Genomic DNA, 23140 nt, shown 5'->3' with positions numbered 1-23140 from the left:
GTTTACACAGAGCCGAGAGGAGTGGACAGGAGAGGTTGTAAAAAATGCAAATAGTTCAATACGTATCGCATGTGGAGAATTTTTACAATATTAATGACACTTGAGGGCACTTGGAAAACCGTTCTATATATATAAATCCTATTAAAAAAATGTTTTTGAAATAATTTAGTTGAGAAAATCAACTTTTTTTATGATTATCGTCATTATAACTATGTTATTTTGCACAAATAACATTTTTGAGTTGTTCTCACTTCTAGTCTTGACAAATATTCACTTAAAATCTGTTTACACAGAGCCGAGAGGAGAGGACAGGAGAGGTTGTAAAAATGCAAATAGTTCAAGATGTAATACATGTGACACATTTTTCCAATATTAATGACACTTGTGGGCACTTTTAAAACTGTTCTATATATAAATTCTATTTTTTCCAATTTTTAAAAAATAATTTAGTTGAGAAAATCCACTTTTTCTTTATGATTAACAACACTATAACTGTGTTATTCTGCAATATTCTCATTATTCTATTCTTATTCTTCAATTTATTTAACCACGCTCATGCAATCACTGGCTAATCACTCCATCTCATCTAACAGGAGCGCTTAATTTGTTTAAAGTTTAGTGAGTCTCCCACACACACGGGGAGGAGATGCAGAACTTTTGTGATTTAATTGTGAAGGCTAAACACCATTAGCTGTGTTTAACCCCTTCCACTGCTGCTATGATCCGATCTCTGCAGCTCATACTTCATGCAAAAAGCCCCTTGGCTGTGAATGTATGTTCTGTTTTAGGTGATCTGACATTTTTTGTATTAAGTTTTCTGTCAATAAAGAAAAAAAAAGAACGGAAACGAATATATTGACACTTTGAACCCTTAAGGTATATATTTTCTTTAAAAGGTTGCCAAAAATGAACCGTTTGCAATCATCAGATCCTGTTAAAAACAATAAATTCTGCAATCCTTAGTGCAACTGTGCAGCCATGATTGATTCTGCTGAGACGAACGATCAGGTGACAAACATTCACAGAAAATCTGTTTACACAGAGCCGAGAGGAGAGGACAGGATAAGTTGTAAACATGTAAATAGTTCAATATATATCGCATGTGGAGAATATTTCCAACACTAATGACACTTGTGGGCACTTTTGTGATTTAATTGTGATGGCAACAAGGCTAAACACCATTAGCTGTGTTTAACTCTTTCTACTCCTGCTATGATCCGATTTCTGCAGCTCTTCCATCATGCAAAAAGCCCCTTGGCTGTCTTCCCGCGGACCGACCGGACGGGGTATCGATCCCCCGGCGGACGGCTCCTCCAGGTTTGCGGGGACAGAGCTGTAAGTGTGAACACGGCCGACAGTCTACGGTCTCCTGGCAGAGAGCCGAACTCATCACTCTCCTGCGCTCTCTCCTCCTTTTCTCTTTCCTCTCTTTTGTTTCCAACTATTCTATCTTGCACACACACATCCAATGAATCACTGTCTAGTTACACAGCCATTCCCTGGGAGGCTGGAGGAGGCTCAGTGAATCAAACCCTCCTTCTTTCTTTATTCCTTTCTCCACAAAGCGGACCTTCACCTGAGGTCTGCGTGGTTCCTAGAGGAGCCTCTGGTCATCCGTGTGCACACGACTAATCTCGAGTGAAAGGTCAAACGCGGGGCTGCTGACTCACAACGAGCAGTTTGCCCGCGGTAGTACGAGAGAGGGGAGTTTATGTAAGTGTGCGGGGGCTTATGTGTGCAGAAGGCTGGCTGCCTTTGGGGGACATGCGCGATACAAGACGAGGAAGAAAGTGTGTGCCCGGCTGTCGTGTAGGTGTGCGTACAACCTGTGTGAATCAAACCATGTGGCTCAGGCGTTTGTGTGTGAGTGTGTGGGCGGGCTGCGGCGAGGGAGAATAGCGGCCAGTTAGAGGGAAGCTAAATGGGCGAGCGTACATGTGAACGAGCTGAAAGTCTCCGCAGCTAATTACAGCCCTGTGTCTCTGCTGGTGTGGCAACGAGGACACAGCCTGTTAATGGTCTAGATAGCCACTAATGAGGCTGTCTGCCATACACACACACACACACACACACACACACACACACACACACACGTGCGCAGGCACAATAATTACTGGTGATGAGAGACAGAGTGCCCATTTGTTGGGCTAAAATGGCTCAGGAGTCAAACTCAAATTTAAGGGATGGCTAAATATCAAAACTACATTACGAGCGTGGGCTTTTTCAAGGTGATGGGGCTTAATTGACTGGATGGTTTCGGTCATAAGCGGCTCGGTGTTTGGGCGGCAAATTGGCGGGCAGCTTTGCAGAAACGCCTCCGTTTTTGAGGGCGAGTTGTTTGGAAGTCGTGACACAAGACTTAAAAAGCAAAAACTTGTTTTAGTAAAGAAAAGGATGACATCCAAAACAGTGTCGCCATCTGACCACAGCTTATAGATTTAATGATACATAAAATGTTGTTCTTTGAAAAACAGTTGGACATTTTGGGAGATATGCTGATTCGCTTTATTTCAGAGAATTAGACGAGAGGACCAATGCTGCTCTCAGGTCTGTGAGCTAATTATGAAGCTACAGCCAGAGAAGTTAGCTTAGCTTAGCACAAAGAGTGGAAACAGAGGGAAACCGCTAGCCTGGCTCTGTCAGATGACAATAAAATCAGCCTACAGTCATGGACAAAATTATTAGACCACCCTTTTTCTTCAATTTTTTGTACATTTTAATGCCTGGTACAACTAAAGGTACATTTGTTTGGACAAATATAATGATAACAACTAAAATAGCTCATAAGAGTTTAATTTAAGAGCTGATATCTAGACATTTTACATGATTTTCTTGATAATGATTTTGATTATTATCAAGAAAACCATGGAAAATGTCTAGATATCAGCTCTTAAATTAAACTGAAAATGACTGTATGGATGTGTCACCAGGTTGTTTAGGTTTATATATATGTACAGCACTGTGCAGAAGTTCTAGGCAGGTCTGAAAAGTTGCTGACAAATAAGAAAATCAAAAATAGAAATGTTAATATTTTATTTTTTCAATTTTCAATTAACAAAATGCAAAGTGAGTGACCAGAAGGAAAATCTAAATCAAATCAATATTTGCAGTGAGCACCTTTTGCCTTCAAACCAGTATAAATCTTAACACCTGACCAAGACTTTTGCAAAGTACAGTTTTAAAGAATGTGATTTTAGCTTTTGTTTCTTGTATTTTCAGAACCACACATTCATTTTGTAACCTGTATAAATTATATGTATAAATTTTGTAATCTGGAATAAAGAATCCTCTATGAACCGATTCTCTGGCTTTAATCATTTTCTCCATTGTCATCAAGCTCAATAAAATAAAATAAATTCCATCTCTGAACTTCTGTGCATCACATTTTTACATAACTATGTCACTTCTGGTAGTCACATCATCCTCGTAACTACTTCACTTCCGGCACTTACGTACGTCTATTTAATATTTAAACTGTCTTTTTAATTTTAAACTATAACGCCTAATGAGTATTTTTTTTGCCCTGGAACTAAATCAGTGGTTTTGTAGCCTAAATTCAACAAAACTGCAGCCTTTTTTTCACAACCACGAACCTGATGTGTATGTGTAAAGACGTGTGTGCTATTTTAGATCACTCCAGTCCGCTGTGTAACATGAAAACGCTCATATGGGTCGTTATGCTCGTTTGTTACCATGACAACCTCACACCAGATCAGCGTTTTAACGACAGCAAAACAATGAGCTGCAGTGTTTTTAATGACTTTGTATCTCATGAGGTTTTTAAGGCTGGTTGAAAAATATTTTGGCTGGCATTTTTTTTTTCTGTTTACCAATTTAATTTAGGACACTGTTTCCATGTTTTAGTTCACTGCACGTTCACAGATAAAGAGCTGCAACACAGACAGGAGGTGTGTGTGTGTGTGTGTGTGTGTGTGTGAGAGAGAGAGAGAAAGAGACCTGTAATTATTGATGAGGCTCAATCTGTGAACCTTCCTCGCCTCGCCAGCCATTTGTGCTTGCTGGACATTAAGAGTGTGTCATCATCGCAGCTGCACCACACAACAGCCATAACAGTATTGTTGGATGGGTCGAAATCATGGGTCTCAAACTCACGGCTCGCTGGCCAACGCTGCCAATTGTGATGATATTTTGTGGCCCTCACCTTGATATGAAAGTTTAATGTGAGTTTTATATGCATGGCACTTTACCATGTTGTGTGTGGAAGGTCCCTTTAATTACTTTTTTTGGTAATTTTGTGTCTTTATAAAATAATTTTGTGTCTTTTTTAATAATTGTGTGTCTTTTTTTAATAATTTTGTGTCTTTTTTAATAATTTTGTGTCTTTTTTAAATAATGTTGTCTTTTTTGTTAATTCTTTCTTTTCTTAATAATTGTGTATCTTTTTTAATAATTTTGTGTCTTTTATTTGTCATTTTGTGCCTTTTTTGGTAATTCTGTGTCTTTTTTGGGTCATTTTAAATAATTGTGTGTCTTTTTAAATAATTGTGTGTCTTTTTGTGTCATTTTGTGTATTTTTTGTCATTTTGTGTCTTTTTTTCAATAATTTTGTGTCTTTTTTGGTAATTATGTGTCTTTTTTGGTCATTTTGTGTCTTTTTTTGGTAATTTTGTGTCTTTTTTTTTTAGTAATTTTGTGTCTTTTTGGTCTTTTTGTGTCTTTTTTTAATTATTCTGTTTTTTCTGTCATTTTGTGTCTTTTTTTGTAATTTTGTGTCTTTTTTTGGTCATTTTGATACTGCCTCCAGCGGCCCCCAGGTAATCTGAGTTTGAGACCCCTGCTCGAAATGCTGTCTATCCTTCCTTTACATTCCTAAGTGTTTGTGTGTTTTCGCTGAGACCAGATGCCAAGAGGTAGTGGTCGCTCTGTCTGCAGAATATATTCCGTCATGCAGAAATATGCACACTCACACACTTTTAAACTTAGTCAGCTCAGAGTGCTCGCCCAATCCTCCGCTTCAGATTGTGTTTTGAGTAAAAGTGATGAGCTGTGTGGTCGCCGCTGAACTGGCGAGTCTTTGGAGCGTGTGCCAGCAGCGGAAGCGTGACAGTTGTTTAGTGACGGATATCAGTCGGCCGCCTCGCTCCGCACTGCACCGGCCAGTGTGCACAAGCACTTAACAGCCAGTTCAATTAGATTGTGTGGCCGGTGTCCAGTGGTCTAAAGCATCGGGCCAAATTGTGGTGTGTTAAGAGGCGGAACATCATTCCAGCAGCATGGTGACAGTTTTATTTCGATGGGAAATTGCTTGGCTAAATGCTCGAAGCTGGCCTTTCTGTTGGGAAAGTTGGGCGGGAATCAGCTGCATCTCAAACCTCACAGTGGTTGCTGGGAGTCTGACACATCTTTTAGAAAAGTGGAAAGAAAACATACAAAAACAAACATATAGGTGCAAATTTGAGTATATTTTCTTTTCGATTTCTCCTAAATCCACAAAAAAGTTATTGTTCTATTGCAACCTGTAGTACCACAAGCATAGTCTAAACCAGGCATCGTTATAAAGCTCCAACTCTGATGCACAATTTCATCTGTTTTACATGTTCTATATAAAACATTAAACATGATGTAGAAGTCAACTTTAAACAACAATGTTGACTTTGGGTTCATAGGGGGCACAAAAAGACCCTGCCGGATTGTTTGACTACTTTCACAGCATTTATACAGCAACTAGACCTGCTTTATGATAAAAAGAAGACATGTAGATCTCACTTTTTTTTTAGAACATTTAAATAGATAAAGAAATGTGAGAACTTCCCAAGTTGAAAACCACTGCTTCAATTTCTGCCTGTGTGTTCACTTTTGGGTTCACAGGGGACACAACAAGTCCTGTGTTTGTTTGACTCATCCACCACATCTCTCAACCACGAAACTGACTTTATGGCTCTTTATACTATGTTGTTTCACTTGCTCCTTTGGTCCCGTCACAATAACTGCAGCCACAATATGTTTTTGTGGGAATAACTACAAACACTGACTGAGCACAACTTACATCTCTGCTGGATGGATTGTTTGACTACTTTTTACAGCATTTATATAGCAACTAGACCTGCTTTATGATGAAAAAAGACATGTAGATCTCACATTTTTACAACATGGGACCTTTGAATAGAGAAATAAATGTGAGAAAGTCCAAAGTTGAAAACCACTGTTTCAATTTCTGCCTGTGAGCATAAAAAAAGCTTCTCATCATCACAGGCATCAGTAGAAAGCTCCCACGCTGCTGCACAATATTATGTGTTTTAGATGTTCTATACAAAATAATCACATCACCTACAGTACAGCGGCATTAAATACGATGCAGAAGTCAACTTTGAACAACAATGTTGGCTTTTCGGTTCACAGGGGACACAAAAAGTCCTGTGTTTGTTTGAGCCATCTACCACATCTCTCACTGGCCCTAAACAGACTTTATTGCTCTTTATACTATGTTATTTCACTTCCTCCTTCGCTCCTGCCACAATAACTATGGTCCCAATACATTTTTGTGGGAATAACTACGGACACTGACTGAGCACATCTCACATCTCTAGACCTGCTTTACGATAAAAAAGAGATGTAGATCTAATTTTTTTTTTTACAACATGGGACCTTCAAATATAGAGAAAGACATGTGAGAACTTCCCAAGTGGAAAACCATTGCTTCAATTTCTGCCTGTGAGCATAAAAACAGCACCCTAAACCCTTTTTACCGTACCACCATTTTAAAGTGTAGGAAGGGGAGACAACTTAAGAAGGTAAAAAAGTCAACAAAGCTAACATCACAAGACTTTAAGAAAAATAACAGATCATTAGCTTCGCCACATGAAAAATCTAGATATGTGGTTTTCTCTTTCAGTCCCGTTCTCCATGTTTATCTCTATTGTGAAGAAAACAGTTCACAGACAGAAATTACAAAGACTTTATTGTGACCGTTCTCTCCCAGGAGCGTCTGAAGTCTCTGATCTTAATGAGCTTAAAGTCTGACAGTGTTTTTCTTGTTAAATCCACAAAACACTCTCAAGACATCTACCGTGTCGAAAAACTCCACCCAGCTGGGATTCTTGGCACCTTTTTCCTCAGCCTTACTCATTTCTGCTCATATGTGCGCCATATGCAATCATGCTACCGTCGGAGCAGGCTGGGTGGCACGGACGTTTCTTTTTCCACCTCTAGCACCCACAGCTTGTCAAGTCGCAGGAAATCAACACGAGCAGATGTGACACGGCACCCTGGCGTATTGTTGTGTAGTGGAGCTAAGCCACATCCAGATTTGGAATAATGAGATGAAATACAGCATGTAAATAAGGTTGCCATTTTCTCCACGGGCCAACAGGCTGCTTTTTAGATGGGCGCGCTTGTTTCGACCTTCTAAAGCTCTGCCGCCAGAGAAGAACCCCGGACAGATGGCGGGAGCGCTTCACCGTTAGCTTCCTGCGCAGATGGGAGACTGTGTGTTTTTATGTTTGTGTGTGTTGACAGATTGGAGATTTTTTGAGACGGTGGCACAAAACTTTTGACCCCTCCCATGTGTGTATGTGTGTTTATGGGTTGGCAGATGATATTTTAGAGGTACTGGCTTAAATATTTTTATTTTCTCCTCTTCTTTTTGGATTAGAAAGTGTCCTCGTCGCTGCTCGAAGCTAATTTCTTCACTCTGTTTCTCCGCCTCCTCCTCGTTGTTGGCTCCCTGCTCACTGACAGAGACACGGGCAGCCTAATAAAGGAATAAATGGCAATAAATCTATTCAGAGGGCGCTGCTGACCTTTGTGGGCGAGTCTCAGCGGTGTCTGTGGCACCAGGCACTTGGCATTATGATTGGTAAGTGACATTACACAACACAAAGAGGCAAAATACAGAGCTACAAATTGGTTCGGCACAAAAGCAAGAGCAGTTTTTTGGTCTTCCAATCCAGTTGGCGTGGCTTCCGGCTCGCACTACAGATGAGTGCGAGCTGAAGTTCATGTGTCGTCACTTAGAGGATGCCAAGACAAATGGAGGACAGGTAAACTCAAAGAGAGGAACCATTTAACAACAAGGTTTCGGAGACAAATCCTATCTGCTCGGTTGATGAAGAGCCGCTGTTGCTGTTTCTAGATTTAATTAAAATCTAACGTTTTAATCTTCAACGCCCAAGCTTTGGCTGAGTCATTGCTGGCAGATGCACTACCTCCACAATTCAATAAGAAGGCCAGCTCGGTTTGCAGGCAGATCACAGCTTACACACAACTTATGCTCTGTCATTTGAGCCGTATGCACATTCAGCGGAAGACACGACGGTGAAGCTTTCTTCTTTTTCCTTCAATGTCAAAGCCATCGCCATTAGAAGAAAGCTGTCTGAAAGTTTCAGCTTTTTCTGGGAAACCATCATAGACATTTCTGCACACGGCACTCCTCACACACACTTACAGAGCAGAAAACAGTCGGCTACCTGTTGATTCTGCAAATCACAACCCTGTGTGTGACACACGACAGAGTGCAGTGCATAATTATGATTGTCAGAGGGCCACACATTCTGAAAAACACAGGGTGGAAAGCACTCCAGAGCCATTTGCAGTCTAGCAGTATATTGTGGAAAAACTGTGCTACTTCTGACAGGCTTTAATTTTGGGGCTTTTATTCGTGACTCACACAACAAGCTAAAAATTTGCTATACGTATGAAACTGGCATGATAAAAACACACAAAAGTGACTTTGAAAATAACTCTGCACTCTGCAAAAAGCATGCACCTAAATCAAAGGACATGTTGCGTTGACCAGAGCAGAGAGCCATCTCCTTAAATAAAGTGAAGGTTTTTCTCTCAGAGGGAAGAGAAATAGGAAGGGCTGTGCATCAGTCAGCCATTGTCCAACACTGCATGATTAGTTTCTGCAGCCTTCGGACTGGACCACACACACACACAGACACACTCAGCTACCAACGCCAGAAGATGACATAGATGAATAGGCAGACAGAAAGGCAAATATGGAGTAGACGCGGGGAGATTTAAGTGCTCGTGTTGAGCCGAAAACCTTCCCAGCGTCCCTACCTGCAGCCATTGATCTTACCTGTTCCGCCTCTCTGCACCACCAGGATGGTCTCCGTTCCCACGGCACACTCCTTGAGCAGCTCCACCACCTGCGTGTGTGAGAATCCTTGCACGTGTTGCTTGTTAATCTCCACAATCAGGTCGCCCTCACACAGGCCCGGGCAGCCCAGAGGCTCCAGCACTTGTTTCACCCGCTGGCCCGTGGCGCTGTCCGCGATAGTGAAGCCAAAACCTTCCACGCCCTTCACCATAGTGAGGGTGAGTAGTTCCCCCTGCGTCGCCCCCGACGACGCCATGGAGACGCTGTCAGGGGGCGTGGTGCCGGTGGTGGGCGGGAGCGAGCCGTCCAAGTGGGTGTCCCCCGGGTGGGGCGTGAGCAGCTGCTGCTGGGCGTTCACCTGGTCCTGGCCGGGGTCCGTGACGAAGCGCGCCGTGCGGGACAGGTAGTCCAGGTAGTTGTCGTAGCCCGAGCGGCCGTTCACCATGATGGGACGCTGCTCCATGATGCCCAGCGGGGAGATGATGGTGGTGGTGGTGGTGTTGTTGTTGCTGTTGGCGGCTTCCTCCGGGTCGTAGGGCAAAGGGTAGCCGCGGCACAGGACCAACGTCACGCTTTGGCCGATCGGAACCGACTGGAAGAGTTTGACCACGTCGGCGTGGGTGGTGCCCAGGACGCACACATCGTTGATGTAGACGATGACATCACCTGCAAAGAAAAGGAGAAAAAATAAGACAAATTTCCACCACGTTGAACAATAAAGTCCAATCTATCTATCTATCTATCTATCTATCTATCTATCTATCTATCTATCTATCTATCCATCTATCCATCTATAGAAACATAATGGTCAGATGTGATGCCTGGAAATCTATACAGAGTCAACGATACAGTCATGGAAAATTTGGTAAAATTGACCTCAGAAACAGTACAGGGAAGGCTGAGCAGTGATATTACAGTTGGAAATATTGGAAAAAGATGACATTAGAGGACAAAGTTGGAGGATATCATGGATATCGGCCACTTCAGGAGAGCAGTAGTTGTAAGAATGTAAAAAAAAAGGTTAAAATTTGAATGGGAAGTACTCAAATAAGAACTGAACCATCTTAGAATTGGAATATGCATACATAATGGTCAGATGTGATGCCTGGAACACTGAAATCTATACAGAGTCAAAGATACATTCATGGAAAAAAAACGATTAGACCACCCTTGTTTTCATTCAGCCTTGACCTTTGACCTGCTTGCTCATAAATGCTTCTGTGAGTCAGAAAAGCCTGTAAAGCATGCTGCAAAAGTAGTATAATAGTATGGGTATTGGAGAACAACATTGCACATAACTACGTTTCTTTGGATGCATGGTACATTTGTTTGGACAAATATAATGATAAAAACGAAAATAGCTGAGAAGCTTTTAATTTAAGAGCTGATATCTAGACATTTTCCATGGTTTTCTTAAGAATTTTGGTTATTATCAAGAAAACCATGGAAATGTCGATTGTAATGACATTGTAAGAATGTTAAAAAAAGGTTAAAATTTGAATGGGAAGTACTCAAATAAGAACTGAATCATCTTAGAATTGGAATATGCATATTAAACCCGCAGTAGGAAGGCCAGTAAAGAAGTGAGAAACTGCAGTGAATTACAGATGCTGCACATCAGCACAGTCTCTGCTTTCATTTCCCTTATGATAAGCGATAAACAATTTCTGCTGATAAACATTAGCGCAGATAATGTCCTATCTGCATTTCAAGTGTAAAATAGTGCTGATGACAAGTGGCTAAAATGTTTGCCTTTTATGGGGCCAAGTGCTTTTATTTTCCCTGCTGCAATATACTGCACTGTAGATAAAACCTAGCTGACAATTAAACGCTCCCACACAAAAGCGCTCCACATCCAGGCTTATCTTTGTCTCAACCATATTACTAAATATAGTGTTGGTGTTGTGTGCGCCACTGTGCAGGCACCATGCAGCTTTTTCAAAACACTGGGCAAATAGGAACACAAGGCACGATCCACTTTAAAGTCTGACAAACAGCATTACCTAGGTTGATAATGAAAACAATTATTTTCTAATTGCAGGTATAATTGTCACGCTCTTTAGAGAGAGGGCAGGGTCGGAGTGTGTGTGTGTGTTGCAGGGAGAGAAAGCGAATAACAAAGATCCTTAATGATTAAAAAGCAAAGCATGTGCTTTAGTGATTGGCCCTAACCTTGCTAACAACAAGCATCATGCTGTCCAATTCTCCTCAGACGTGAGCAGGACACTTTAATAGCCCTGACGGCCGGCTCAATGACACTTTTTTCTGAAACAACATGGCAATTCACACTGATTTGACAGTGAAAAGGGGAGCGGGCCGCTGACCCCTCTGACTGACAACAGGAAGTTAAGACATCACCGAATTGCTCTCTCATTGTAAACGCCGCTGCGGACAAATGCTTTCCAAGTTTAAACGCTCCGCCGGTATTGACAGAGCGAGCTCACGCCTCGAGGCAGCGTGACGTGAGGGACTTTTTAATTAATCTGGGTAAACGCGGACGACATTTGCCTTGAGCGCCAGTGTCAGAATCAATAGTTGAGCACACTGGCAGAAAACAAATGATGGTGCCGTGACCTCGTATCGCCCTCGCTGTGCCCATTGATGTCATTCTTTATAACCGGGGAGGAGATGCAGCAAGATTGAGAGTGTAAATATGTTTCACAGAAATAGAAAGCCATGAAGCATCATATAAATAGACACATCTTCTACCAAGCAAGCTTATTAGGTGGTAACCTCCAGGCCTGGAAGTTGAAACCAGTGTGGAACTGCTTTAAACCTGCATTCTTTCTAATAGCCAGTAGGGGGCGACTCCACTGGTTGCAAAAAATAAGTCTCATTGTACAGAAGTCAATGAGAAAATGACCCTATTTCTCACTTGGTTTATTACCTCAGTAAGCATTGTCCTAAAGAGTTTATGGTCATACATTTTAGTTTGAATTCTTCTTCAATACATCAGGATATTCATCTTGAAAATGATGGTCCTGTTTGGAGTAAAATAGACAATACAGCAGGAAACACTTTAGGTTGTGCTACATTGTGATTGACATGTCACTTCCACAGTGATTTTCAGTTCAAATAAGTTAATTGCAACATTCTGTGACCTAAAAATGTCTTAGTCAGCATTTCATTAAACTAAAAGACACTTTTCTTCTGGTAAATAATTTATGTTTCATTTTCCTGCCAAAATTGGCATTCCAATTAATATTACAGTCAGTGTGAAATATAGATGCTCCTTGCTAATCATGCTAGCAATCTAGCGCTAGTGTTAGCTGGTAACTTAGCATTTAGCTTAGCACTCATCCCCAGCTGCACCAACTGGTCCTAATTAGTCACTTCTGGCTTAAAAATACTAAATTTGGAGCTTCAAAATTGTACGTAGTGCACAAACCAATGGCTACATCCACTTCTTTTATGCTGATAGATAAATTGTCAATTCGCACAAATTACAACAAAAAAAGAAATTTCTTCCTCACCAATGGTATGCAGACAGGTTTGGTTTTATGTGCCGAGGTTTAGTGATATCTGCCTCTGAAACTCAGATGTGTGGATCTTCTACACTAACCAGGACATTGTGTCTTGACACTCAACTTTCTAATGCTGTGAGCACCACGGATAACATCCAAGTGACAAATACGTATAACTCACACAAAACCACTCTGAATTGATATGTGTAATTGGGTAAAATGGCCCTCAAAAAACACGGCCCTGGCCACCAAACAGCCCCCTCTCCACCCTCATAAAACCTCCAGTTCGTCCCTTGTGTATTCTAAATCACGCTGACCTTAACTGTGAACACCACACTCATGGGACCAAGGCCCACACTGCCACTACATCTGTCACTTTCCCATCCTTGCATATTCCTTATGACATATTCATCTTCGACTAATGGTGCGTTCAAGAGGCTGTCGAAATAATGAGAGGTCTCTGTGGCCGAGGCGAGGCCGCGATGACGGAGCAGTTTAGCGTGTCAGTTTAGCGTTTAACAGGCTGACATGTAAACCACAGGCATACAGGAATGAGTTTTTACAGACAAAACTGATAAATACTTCCCAAAAACAATCACACAACAGCAAAAGTTTTGAGTGTTGTGTGTTTATCTGCCTGTAAGCTTCAATCGTTAGCATGTCCAGCTAACTAGCTAACTTTTTTGTACAACAGTGACTAAGCCTTATTTTTGTGAGCACGGAGGATATCATAAACTAACTACATTAGTTTGTAGGGTTACAAGTTCCATAAAAAAAAAGCCCTGTTCACGATTTCCCCACTGCATGGAAGCTTGGATGCTAACAGAGTTTAGGCTAACATTAGCAGCATTCTTTTGAGGTTTATAGTCCAGCAACTCTAGCTAATGTTATCTGAGTTTCATTTGTCAAACACATCAGTTAGTCCTGATCCTAAAAGCTTTTTGTATTGTCACATTAAAAACAAAGAAATACAGTTTAAAAATATGAATGAGTTTGTTAGCTAATCAGCCAACAGGGTCACCAATATGTTAGAAGCATACAAAACAGTCTTATCTTATTTATTCTTTATTGACTCCTACATGGATCAATACATCATAAGGATGTTTTTTTATGTTTGAGAAATGTAGCATTAGCCTCTGTCTTTTAACATGGTATTGTGTAGGATATCATATGTAGCATATGATGTATATGCAAGTGCATATTTAAGAACCTTTTAAATAGTTCTTGTTTCAAAGTAAGTCTGCTGGAAATATTTAAAAAGCCTGGCAATAATAGGCACCTAACCCAGTTAGCTTAATCTGCATGAAACAGCTTATAACTTTAACTGAGAGTGGAAGTTAAACGACTAATTGGCACATCACAGTTTTTCCATGAAAGCTCCAAACATGAAGTCAAGGTAATATGCGCCTGAGATGTTTTATATTTAAATGAAAGTTAACTTTATCCAAGATAGCTTTAAATCATGAGCATAAGGTTGTTGGTCGTAGTGTGCCATTAATAATGCAATAGACTGCTCTGAAAGCAGCCGATTAATCAGATATTGGCTGTTTTCCTGCTACAAACTATCTTCATCTGGAGAGCATTTAAAAATCCACTATTTTCTGAGCTCTAGCCAAAAAGAAAAAAGAGGACCAATTGTCACCAAAAAAGTGCAAACCTGAATTAAAAGAAAGTTATATTTTGAACGCTACAAATCAAAATTTGTTAGACAATACTAGATGTTTTTTAAACAAAGTAATACCATAAAGTTAAGCTGAACCTTTAGGAATCTAAACACAGGTTGATGTCTATATTATTTCACCACTGAATCAGAAAAATGGCTCAGTACTGAACCTTGACATACACTAGATACTCAGCAGTCAGATTCCCAGTTTAAAACATACAGTACCAACAAATCCACTGCCTTTTGTATTCAACGTTGCCTCTCCACAACAAACTAACATAACTCATACTCTGTATTCCACAAAAACACAAAACTACCACAGCTAACACACATCTTGCCTGGACAAAACTGCCCTGCATGTGGTCTACCAGTCACAAATCAGATATTCTGAAAAACTTTTACAATAAGTGCTTGAACATGTTTTCCCTGGTTGTGTAATCACGTCGTGGAGACAGCCAGGAGGGGTCATGAGGAGAAAGCGGCACAAATTATCTATCTGGAATTGGGAATTTCACACCTCCGCAGGCCTGTTTTTTTTTTTTTTTTACGTCCAGTGCGAGCTCTGAGTTACTTCGATGGAGCTAGCTCTGTTACTGCAGAAGTAGGACACAAAGTCTGGGGAGGCGAAGCAGGGGGATGGAGACTGGATGGTGAGATAGAGATGGAGATGAGCTGAAGGGAGAGGAGGGTGGGGGATAGTAGAGATGTGAGAGGGATTTGTTAGTTGTTTCTGAAAAAAAATAGAGAGGGGGATTCTAAAAGAAAGAGAGAGAGAGAGAGGAGGGGATGAGAAGACACCCAAAGTGTTTTATATGCCGTATTGTCAGGACAGGCTTTATTAGTCATCAAGGGATCTATTTTGGACCGCTGCACGACACATTTATAAAGAAACAGACGATAATGACACAATATTCTGCAAGAATTCACGACTACAATGCAATAGAACATTAAAAGTGTTTTGGATACGAATACTGGCTTTACAACAGAGCAAACTCCCTGACCAGCTAACTTCACGTGTGATAAATGACCACTATGAGCTCCAACACATACAGATAGAAACATCATTGCATGCCGAGAGCACTGACAAACCAGCTAGTTCTATTCCCTTGACCTTTAGTACAGCTGGTCTGTCATAGTGAGTGTGTGAATGTGTGTGTGTGCTGCAGTTCCACCCCCATGTGGCCACAGCCAGGAGTTATGGTGCTCACAAAGTCCCTTTAATGATTAATGGAAGAACAAAACTCTGCAGTTGGTGCACACGCATGTGACACCCACATACAGACCTTATACAATGCTAACTTGGCAAGTTGCACCTGCATATTATGCATATGCACTTGTAATGAACTGCATACATATTTGGGTATTTCTGTCTGAATTTGACCATGTGTAGGCTGCAATGCGCTAACAGAAGTGGGGTAAATGTGGGTTGAAAACTTACACTTAACCCCGTTTCTTTTGATGAAAGCTTATAAAAGGAGCAGGTGCTGCAGGAATCAAGAAATCTGAGATAAGCCATGAATAACTGGTGTTTGGACAGAAAATACCAAATTCTGGGGATCCATTATCTAAGTCTGATCTACATTGTTTCTTTCCAGTTTTTATGGCTTAAAAACAGGTGAAAAAGATGATTTGCAATGATAATCTTTTTTGAAAAATGTTTCTTATATTTTTGCAGCAGATTAAGTTTTCATGTCTCCAGACTATCACAGGGCTGACATAGAGACAGACAACCACGCTCTCATTCACTCCTACGGGCAATTTAGAGTCACCAATTAAACCTAATGTGTTAAATAAGGTTTTATAAATATTAAAGTGCATGTTTTTGGACTGTGGGAGGAAGCCGAAGGCCGGAGTCATCCCGGCAACCCTCTTTCTGTGAGGCGAGAGTGCTAACCACTGCACCACCGTGTAGCCCAGAGTAAGTTTTGCCAAGTGAAATAAGAAAAGTTTTGTGAGGATCATTTTTCTAAATTTATTTTTTGGGGAACTTAGAAAGGTTATCCTGGCAAAACATTTTTTCCAAGTGTTCTGAAGTCAAAGACACAGGAGGCAAAACAATATAGGTCAGACCATAGAATTTATATAAAGATGGACGACGTGTCTTCTATTCCTCCCGCTGTACAAAAATGAACCCAAAATATCCTGGATATTGGTGCTGCAGTCTTTCGCTGGTGGCGTCATTTGAAGCCAGAGTCTGTGTTTGGTTGAGCCCCAAATTGAGAGTTAATCACTGCTGTCAATCATTGTGTTTTATCTGGTTATCTGGGGGCCGGAACAGATACAAATACAGACTACAGAGAACAAAAACTTATGAGAAAAGTTAACACTTACATACTTGATAAGGACTTACTAAAATGACAGAAACTATCTTTGGGGAAAAACATTTTGATGTGTACTTTTCGTCTTTTAGTTTGTTCGGTATTCTTGTTAATGTCTGTAAAACGATTATTACAGTCATGGAAAAAATGATTACACCATTGTTTTCTTTAATTTCTTGTTCATTTTAATGCCTGGTACAACTAAAAGTACAGTTGTTTGGATAAATGTAATGATAACAGCAAAAATGGCTCATAATAGTTTAATTTAAGAGCTGATACCTAGACATTTACCATGGTTTTCTTGATAATAACCAAAATCATTATACATTATACATACCCAAGGACACAAAATTACTACAACAAGACAGATGAAAGACACAAAATGACAAGAGACTAAAAGATAGCTCATAAGAGTTTATTTTAAGAGCTGATATCTAGACATTTTCCATGGTTTTCTTGATAATGATTTGGGTTATTATCAAGAAAACCATGGAAAATGTCTAGATATCAGCTCTTAGATTAAACTCTAATGAGCTATTTTTTGTTGTTATAATTATATTTGTCCAACACATGTTCTTTAGTTGCACCAGGCATTAAAATGAACAAGTAAGTGAAGAAAACAATGGTCCCATATTTTTTTCCACGACTGCACATGTAGCTTCTCTTTGAAGCTTAATTCCTGCAGCATCTGCTCCATTCATCACCAAGCATACAAAGAAATGTAGTTATGTGCAATGTTGTTCTCCAATACCCATACTATTATACTACTTTTGCAGCATGCTTTACAGGCTTTTCTGACTCGCAGAAGCATTTATGAGCAAGCAGGTCAAAGGTCAAGGCTTAATGTGATGATGAAGTAGCATTGCTTGCTGACAGGGTGAAAGGGTCACTCAGTTGTCTCTCAAGGTTTCCGTAGCTCTCTGTGATTCTCTGTATTTGCTTTTACACGGATGAGCAATACAATAAATGTGTGATCCTGAACAAATGCGTGCCGAGGAATGTCACGTCGTTTTACAGAAGCAAGGATACGTTTCTTTTATGCCTTTCACATCCTAGTTTATTGAGCTACATGTGAAGGTTGTTCACTGACTGTCGTGTGTTAAGTATTTTACGCTGCCAGGTAGCTCAGGAGAGTTCATGGATAAATAAAGAGGTAAAGAAATGTTTTTTGTTAGTAAGTGATTCAATTTGGCTGCGTCTCGGGTTGTGTTTGAGCCGTGCCTGTGGCTTACCTGTGGCCATCTTCCCGTCAGCTGCGGCCGGCCCATCGGGGATAACACTCTTGACCTGGAGGAATTCGTCCGGCTCGTCGCCTCCGATGATAGTGAAGCCGAAGCCCATGTTGCTCTTTTGGAGTGCGGTGGACAAAAAACTGCCTTTCAGCTGAGTGGGGTCCCGCGTGAACAGCGGCTTCTCTACAAAGGACACATAAAGAAAGAAATGAACCAAACAGAAATAAACTTTTTGCATGCTTTAAAGCAAAGATTGAAAGGACCTCAAAGCTGGTGCAGGGCAGTGCTCACAGGGTGGGGGCATGGGTAAAGCTTATCCAGTAAGATATGGGTGTAGCCACAGGAAAACTGGCAGGGTATGGTCTTAACTGTGGACAGAGGTGGGTCTGTGGTGCTGAAAGATGCAGGTGTGGCTACCGTGCAAGGTACAAATGCAGCACCCAAACACACTAAAATCCGTTCCTCTCCTCCCATGCCGGGTCGGGTTGTAGCGGTGCAGAAAGGGTGCAGAGAGCATCGGTGGTGCAGGTCTTCAGTCCCATCCCAAAGGCTACGCAGGAAGCAGCAATATTCAGCAGATTTCATGCTGTCAATCAGGGATCAGTTCCAAGAGAAGATGGTTGAAAGGGTAAAGGGAAGAACTGGGAGATTTCTGCAGGAGGGAGAGCTGGGAGGTTTCTGGAGGAGGGGGGGCGCCTGGTGGAGGAATGAGAGGATCTCAGCCAACAAGCTTAGTCACACTTAACCAAGTCTCCCATCTCTTCACCTCGGAGGGAGACGTGGCTAGTGTGCTAGTTTACATCCTTTGTTTGCCGTCGCTGGTCCAGACATAGACTGAGTGATTACACTCTCTGGCTGCTTATGCCGGGGCGATAAGACATGTCACGGTGAACGCTCGTCACACAAATCCTTAAAACTGCCTCAAGCGAAAAAGCTTGCTTTTTGCGAGCTAGCATGCTTACAGTAAGTCAAAACGAGCGCACAGGCAGCCATGAGGACGACAGTCAGCCTCGCTTTGCTTCTCTCCTGGCCTACTTACTGACAAAGTGCCACAGGGAGAAGGGGCTACACACAGGCTGCTCTAGCACCACAGTGAAGGGGGGGCTGTGGGGCGGCTGGCGCTGCTGCTGGTGCTGGTGCTGGTGTTGGTGCTGGTGGTGGCACGTATTCATCCGCCGAGTCAGGACGCGCCGGAGCGGGGAGGCGTTGGCGGAGGACGACGTGGCGCACGTGGCGGCCCTGCGACCCAGAGTTGGCGAGCGGGAGAGGTCGCCCAGGCTGTGGCAGCGCTCGGGCACGGCGCCCACCTGGACGAGGGGCGATCTGGGGAGGGTGGCGGCAGAGGGGCTGGCATCCTCCACTGGCATCAAAGTTTGGAAGGAGGAAGAGGAGGAAGAGGAGGAGGAGGGAGGAGGTGGAGGTGGGGAGAGGGAGGAGAGAGAGCCTCACTGGAATGTACACAAAGTGTAACCACGGAGACAGGCTCTCGACTCGAGCGGCGGACTACTACGTTACTATGGAAACAAACCTCCACTTCACCAGTCCAGACAGTTTTTTTTTTTCTTTTTTTTTTTTCTGGCAGTACATCCGACTGCTGTGGCTGCTGGAGAGTGAGCACTGGAATCAGGTAGCAACAAACCAGTCATTAAACAAAATAATGAGTCACATCTAAACCCACATGTTCACTATTTATATGACACATTTTATTATTAGTCCCATCAGAACGCTGCTGCTGCTGCTCCCACTGTCTGACTGATGCTCAACCATAAATCTTACTGTCAATCAACCAGTGGTGGCATGTACATTCACTCAAGTACTGTACTTAAGTACAATTTTAAGGTACGTTTTACTTCAGTGTTTCCCTTTCATGTAACTTTATACTTCTACTCCACTACATTTAGCTGACAGCTTTAGTCACTTTTCAGGTCGTGATTTAACATAAAAAACATGATCAATTTAAAATGTTTAGACGTGCTATAAAATTCAACCCCATAAAAGTCAACATGGTCTCACAGGAATCCGTGAAATAGCCATGGATTTGCTTAACTCAAAATCCGTGGAATAGCCACGGAATCACTCAAATTTCCGTGAAACTGACACGGATTACGCTACAATGCAAGTTAATGACAGTCATATCCCGTGGCTATTCCAACGTACAAAGTGATTATGTACATTCACAGAGTGAATATTTAGAAAATAAAAAATATATTTCTCGCTAGAAATGTGATCAAAATCCATTTTTATGCAGAAACTAAGTCAAAATATTGATTTTTTCACTAAAAATGAGAGAACTGTCCGCCATGTTTTTTCTTCTGACCGCCGGGACCTTGAAAGTCACGTGACTTGGAACAAACCAATAGGAACAAATATCCATGGAATAGCCACGGGATATGACTGTCATTAACTTGCATTGAAGCGAAATCCGTGTCAGTTTCACGGAAATTTGAGTGATTCCGTGGCTATTCCACGGATTTTGAGTTAAGCGAATCAGTGGCTATTTCACGGGTTCCTGTGAGACCAGGTTCATAAAAGTATACCTACCTTGGGAAAATTATGCTTGCATAAATACATCAACAGTCATAATAACCCAATAATATATTTAGAATGTATAAAACAATCCATCAGTGTGTCCATTCTGCATAACTAGTACTTTTACTTTTGATATTTTAAGTACATTTTCTGATACTTTGTACTTTTACTTCAGTTTCAAGTTCTGAATTAACAGCCTATTAATGGCTTATAACACTGAAATGAGTTATCTATTGCACCTAAGAAGTCAGAGAGGTTAACAACATGGTTTGACTTTGAGTAATAGTTATTCTGTTTGAAAGTTGTTGGTCTACCACTAAACATGGTTTGTTTAGTGGTTTATAATACTACAGTGAGCTCATAGCCGCTGTCAGAAACCTCACAGAATTCACTGAAAAGTGGATTTACTGTTCGCAGGTTAGCTTTCCAATTCCACCCTTATCCAATTTGCTATATATACGTTCTGTTATTGCACAAAACAGTTTGACTGCAACTTTTTACATCAAATGTTTCTTCATTTTCAGACCTGTAGGAGCAGAACAGGTGCAATACATCAATATTTGAAGCTGCTGAGAGACTTTCTGGGGCTGTAGAAAACACTGAAGCTAAAAAGGTTAAAAACTGACTAAGCTAGAGCACTTAAATGAATTATCTACACACATACAGGCAGGTAATGAGTCTGACTTTATTCCCTAATAGTGGGAAATGAACGTGTGGTGGTCTTACCTCTGTAGATGGTAGGAAGGGGCAGTGAGGACAGACCCTGGCTTTGCATCTGCTGCTGCTGCTGGAGTCTCCTTTTAGCCTCCAGGACGGGGTTCTCAAACTGGGTCCTTCTATTTATATGGCTAGGATGATAGAAAAAAAAAAAGATTTCAGATTTGCACTTACAGTAACTTACAGCCCCCCTCTCGGCAAAGATCAGATCTTTAAAAATAAAAAAAAATCCTGGCTAAGGCAGCTATTGCTGTGATGATTAATTAAATGGCCGGTCCCTCGGATTATGTAACAAGAGCCGCAGAATGAAAAGAACAAACGGCTGATTCTTTTTTTTTGTTGTTGCGTTTTCTTCCCCACATTCAGCCTCAGTCTTATAAGCAGAATTATGTGAATCGGTGACTGGGAAGGGAACCTACACATGAAACAGTGATTTCCTTTAACGTCCCACGTCGTTCTTAATTTAGTTTGCAAGGGGGAAGATAGTCAACGACTACAAATACTGTAATTTGCCAGTGTGAAATAATTAGTCATCATTAGATACTTCCCTCACTCTTTGAGGCTGCATTGTGCTCACACACACACACACACACACACACACACACAGTCTTCCTCTCCCCTCCTTATCTTTTAATGAACACCCCAGTCTCACGGTGCTAATTACAAAACAGCTTGACTATATTTTCTTTTTTTTACATACTTATATAATTTCAAGGTCTGGCAACTTCTTTCATGATATTTACATGACGACAAAGCGAGACAATAGGAAGAGATCTCGGCGGTATAGAAGGAGGCGGTGAGTAGTCAAGTGTCATTCTGGAGCTTTTTCTTGAGCAAAGTCGAGCCAAATGACTCCCCCTGCCTGTCTAAAAATAGAGCCCCGTCCCCTGAACGCCCCGGAGTGGAGAGCGCCGAGCCAAAGAAATGACACCTCCGAACAGGGAGGGGACGTGCAGTTCAATAAAGAGGACATGCTGCTGCAGCAGGGGCTGTAAAGACAGACTCGTGTGTGCGCGGTTATGCAGAAAACTCTGCTCATAATCTACAGAGATGGATGCAGAGAGTGTTTCAGACACACGGAAATATGGATAAGCACACACAGACGGATAAACTTCCTCCTGCAAACAAACAGCGAGCTGTCAGAAGGCGGGCGAACGCAGCGACAGCTTCCTGACTCTGCAGCTCCGATAATGAATATGATTAATACAGCACCACCGGGTGACATTAAAAACCAAAAGCAAAGCCATTACGTATTAAAGACGTCCCCGACTTACTCAACATAGTAGCTGCCGTAAATGGGGTCATCGATTTTCTCCCAGCCGTACGGAAGCTCTGTGAACACAAAAACACAGAAAAAAAAGCAGTGAGACAACAATAATGAAAGGCTTGTTTGCTTATGAACTTGCAACGGATTATTGATCTTGCATGAGAACATCTTGGTGGCAGAATAAGTTAACAGCAGCATTTTACTGCTGCAGGAATTTGATGGTGCGATAACATGTTAACTGGTTGGAAAAAGCTGTTTTTTCCCCCCCGAGCAGGCTTGTAAATATTCTATATCTTTTCATGAAAATTGATGGTGACAAGATACAACAGAAAAAAACTGTGTTTTCTCAGCAACTTGTCACATTGATTGATTTAAAGAGGCTACTGGCTCTTTTAAAGCTGCTCTTCAAATGCCTCCCCTCTCCAAGAAAAAAGTTGCAAAATAACACCAAATATTGATAGATCTAGTGGCTGGATTTAAATCAGTGAAATATTTATGCCCTGGATCTTTTCCATGCTGTAAATATTGTGTTTTGATGTGAGAATGCTGCATAGATTAACGGCTTAAAGTAGAACAAGCACAAACCCGGAGGGTGTTGAACTCTCAGGGTATCTACTGTTACATGTCTCCACTGGTGTTTAACACTTTGACTCTGGATGTTACACGCTCAACAACGACCATACAGACAAACAGCACATGACAGTCGATTACTGACAAAAGACGGATCAAACACTGTAAATACTGTGAAGAGCATTCAACTGGTATGAATGTCAACGCTCAGATCTGAAATCTTTAAAAAAAAAAAAGTGTGACAATGACATAAATCAAAGAGAATCCATAAGAAATACTGTTATCATGACTTCTAATATTAGATTAGCGGATATTG

General features: G+C 41.4%; 1 protein-coding gene across 1 annotated transcript in view; it reads right to left on the bottom strand.

The window, feature by feature from the left end:
* Window positions 1–23140, bottom strand: part of magi2a (membrane associated guanylate kinase, WW and PDZ domain containing 2a) — a 383066-nt gene that overhangs the window by 65517 nt on the left and 294409 nt on the right. Inside the window, exons 7-10 of the mRNA XM_059326084.1 lie at window positions 22262–22319; window positions 20997–21118; window positions 17742–17924; window positions 9044–9730 (exon numbers count right to left, since the gene is read on the bottom strand). Coding sequence (XP_059182067.1) covers window positions 9044–9730; window positions 17742–17924; window positions 20997–21118; window positions 22262–22319 — 1050 coding nt within the window. The remainder of the gene's footprint in view (window positions 1–9043; window positions 9731–17741; window positions 17925–20996; window positions 21119–22261; window positions 22320–23140) is intronic.

Source organism: Centropristis striata, chromosome 22, assembly GCF_030273125.1.
Source record: "Centropristis striata isolate RG_2023a ecotype Rhode Island chromosome 22, C.striata_1.0, whole genome shotgun sequence".
Taxonomy (NCBI): domain Eukaryota; kingdom Metazoa; phylum Chordata; class Actinopteri; order Perciformes; family Serranidae; genus Centropristis; species Centropristis striata.
Note: the sequence above shows the minus strand (reverse complement) of the source record. Positions and strands in the feature narration are given on the sequence as shown.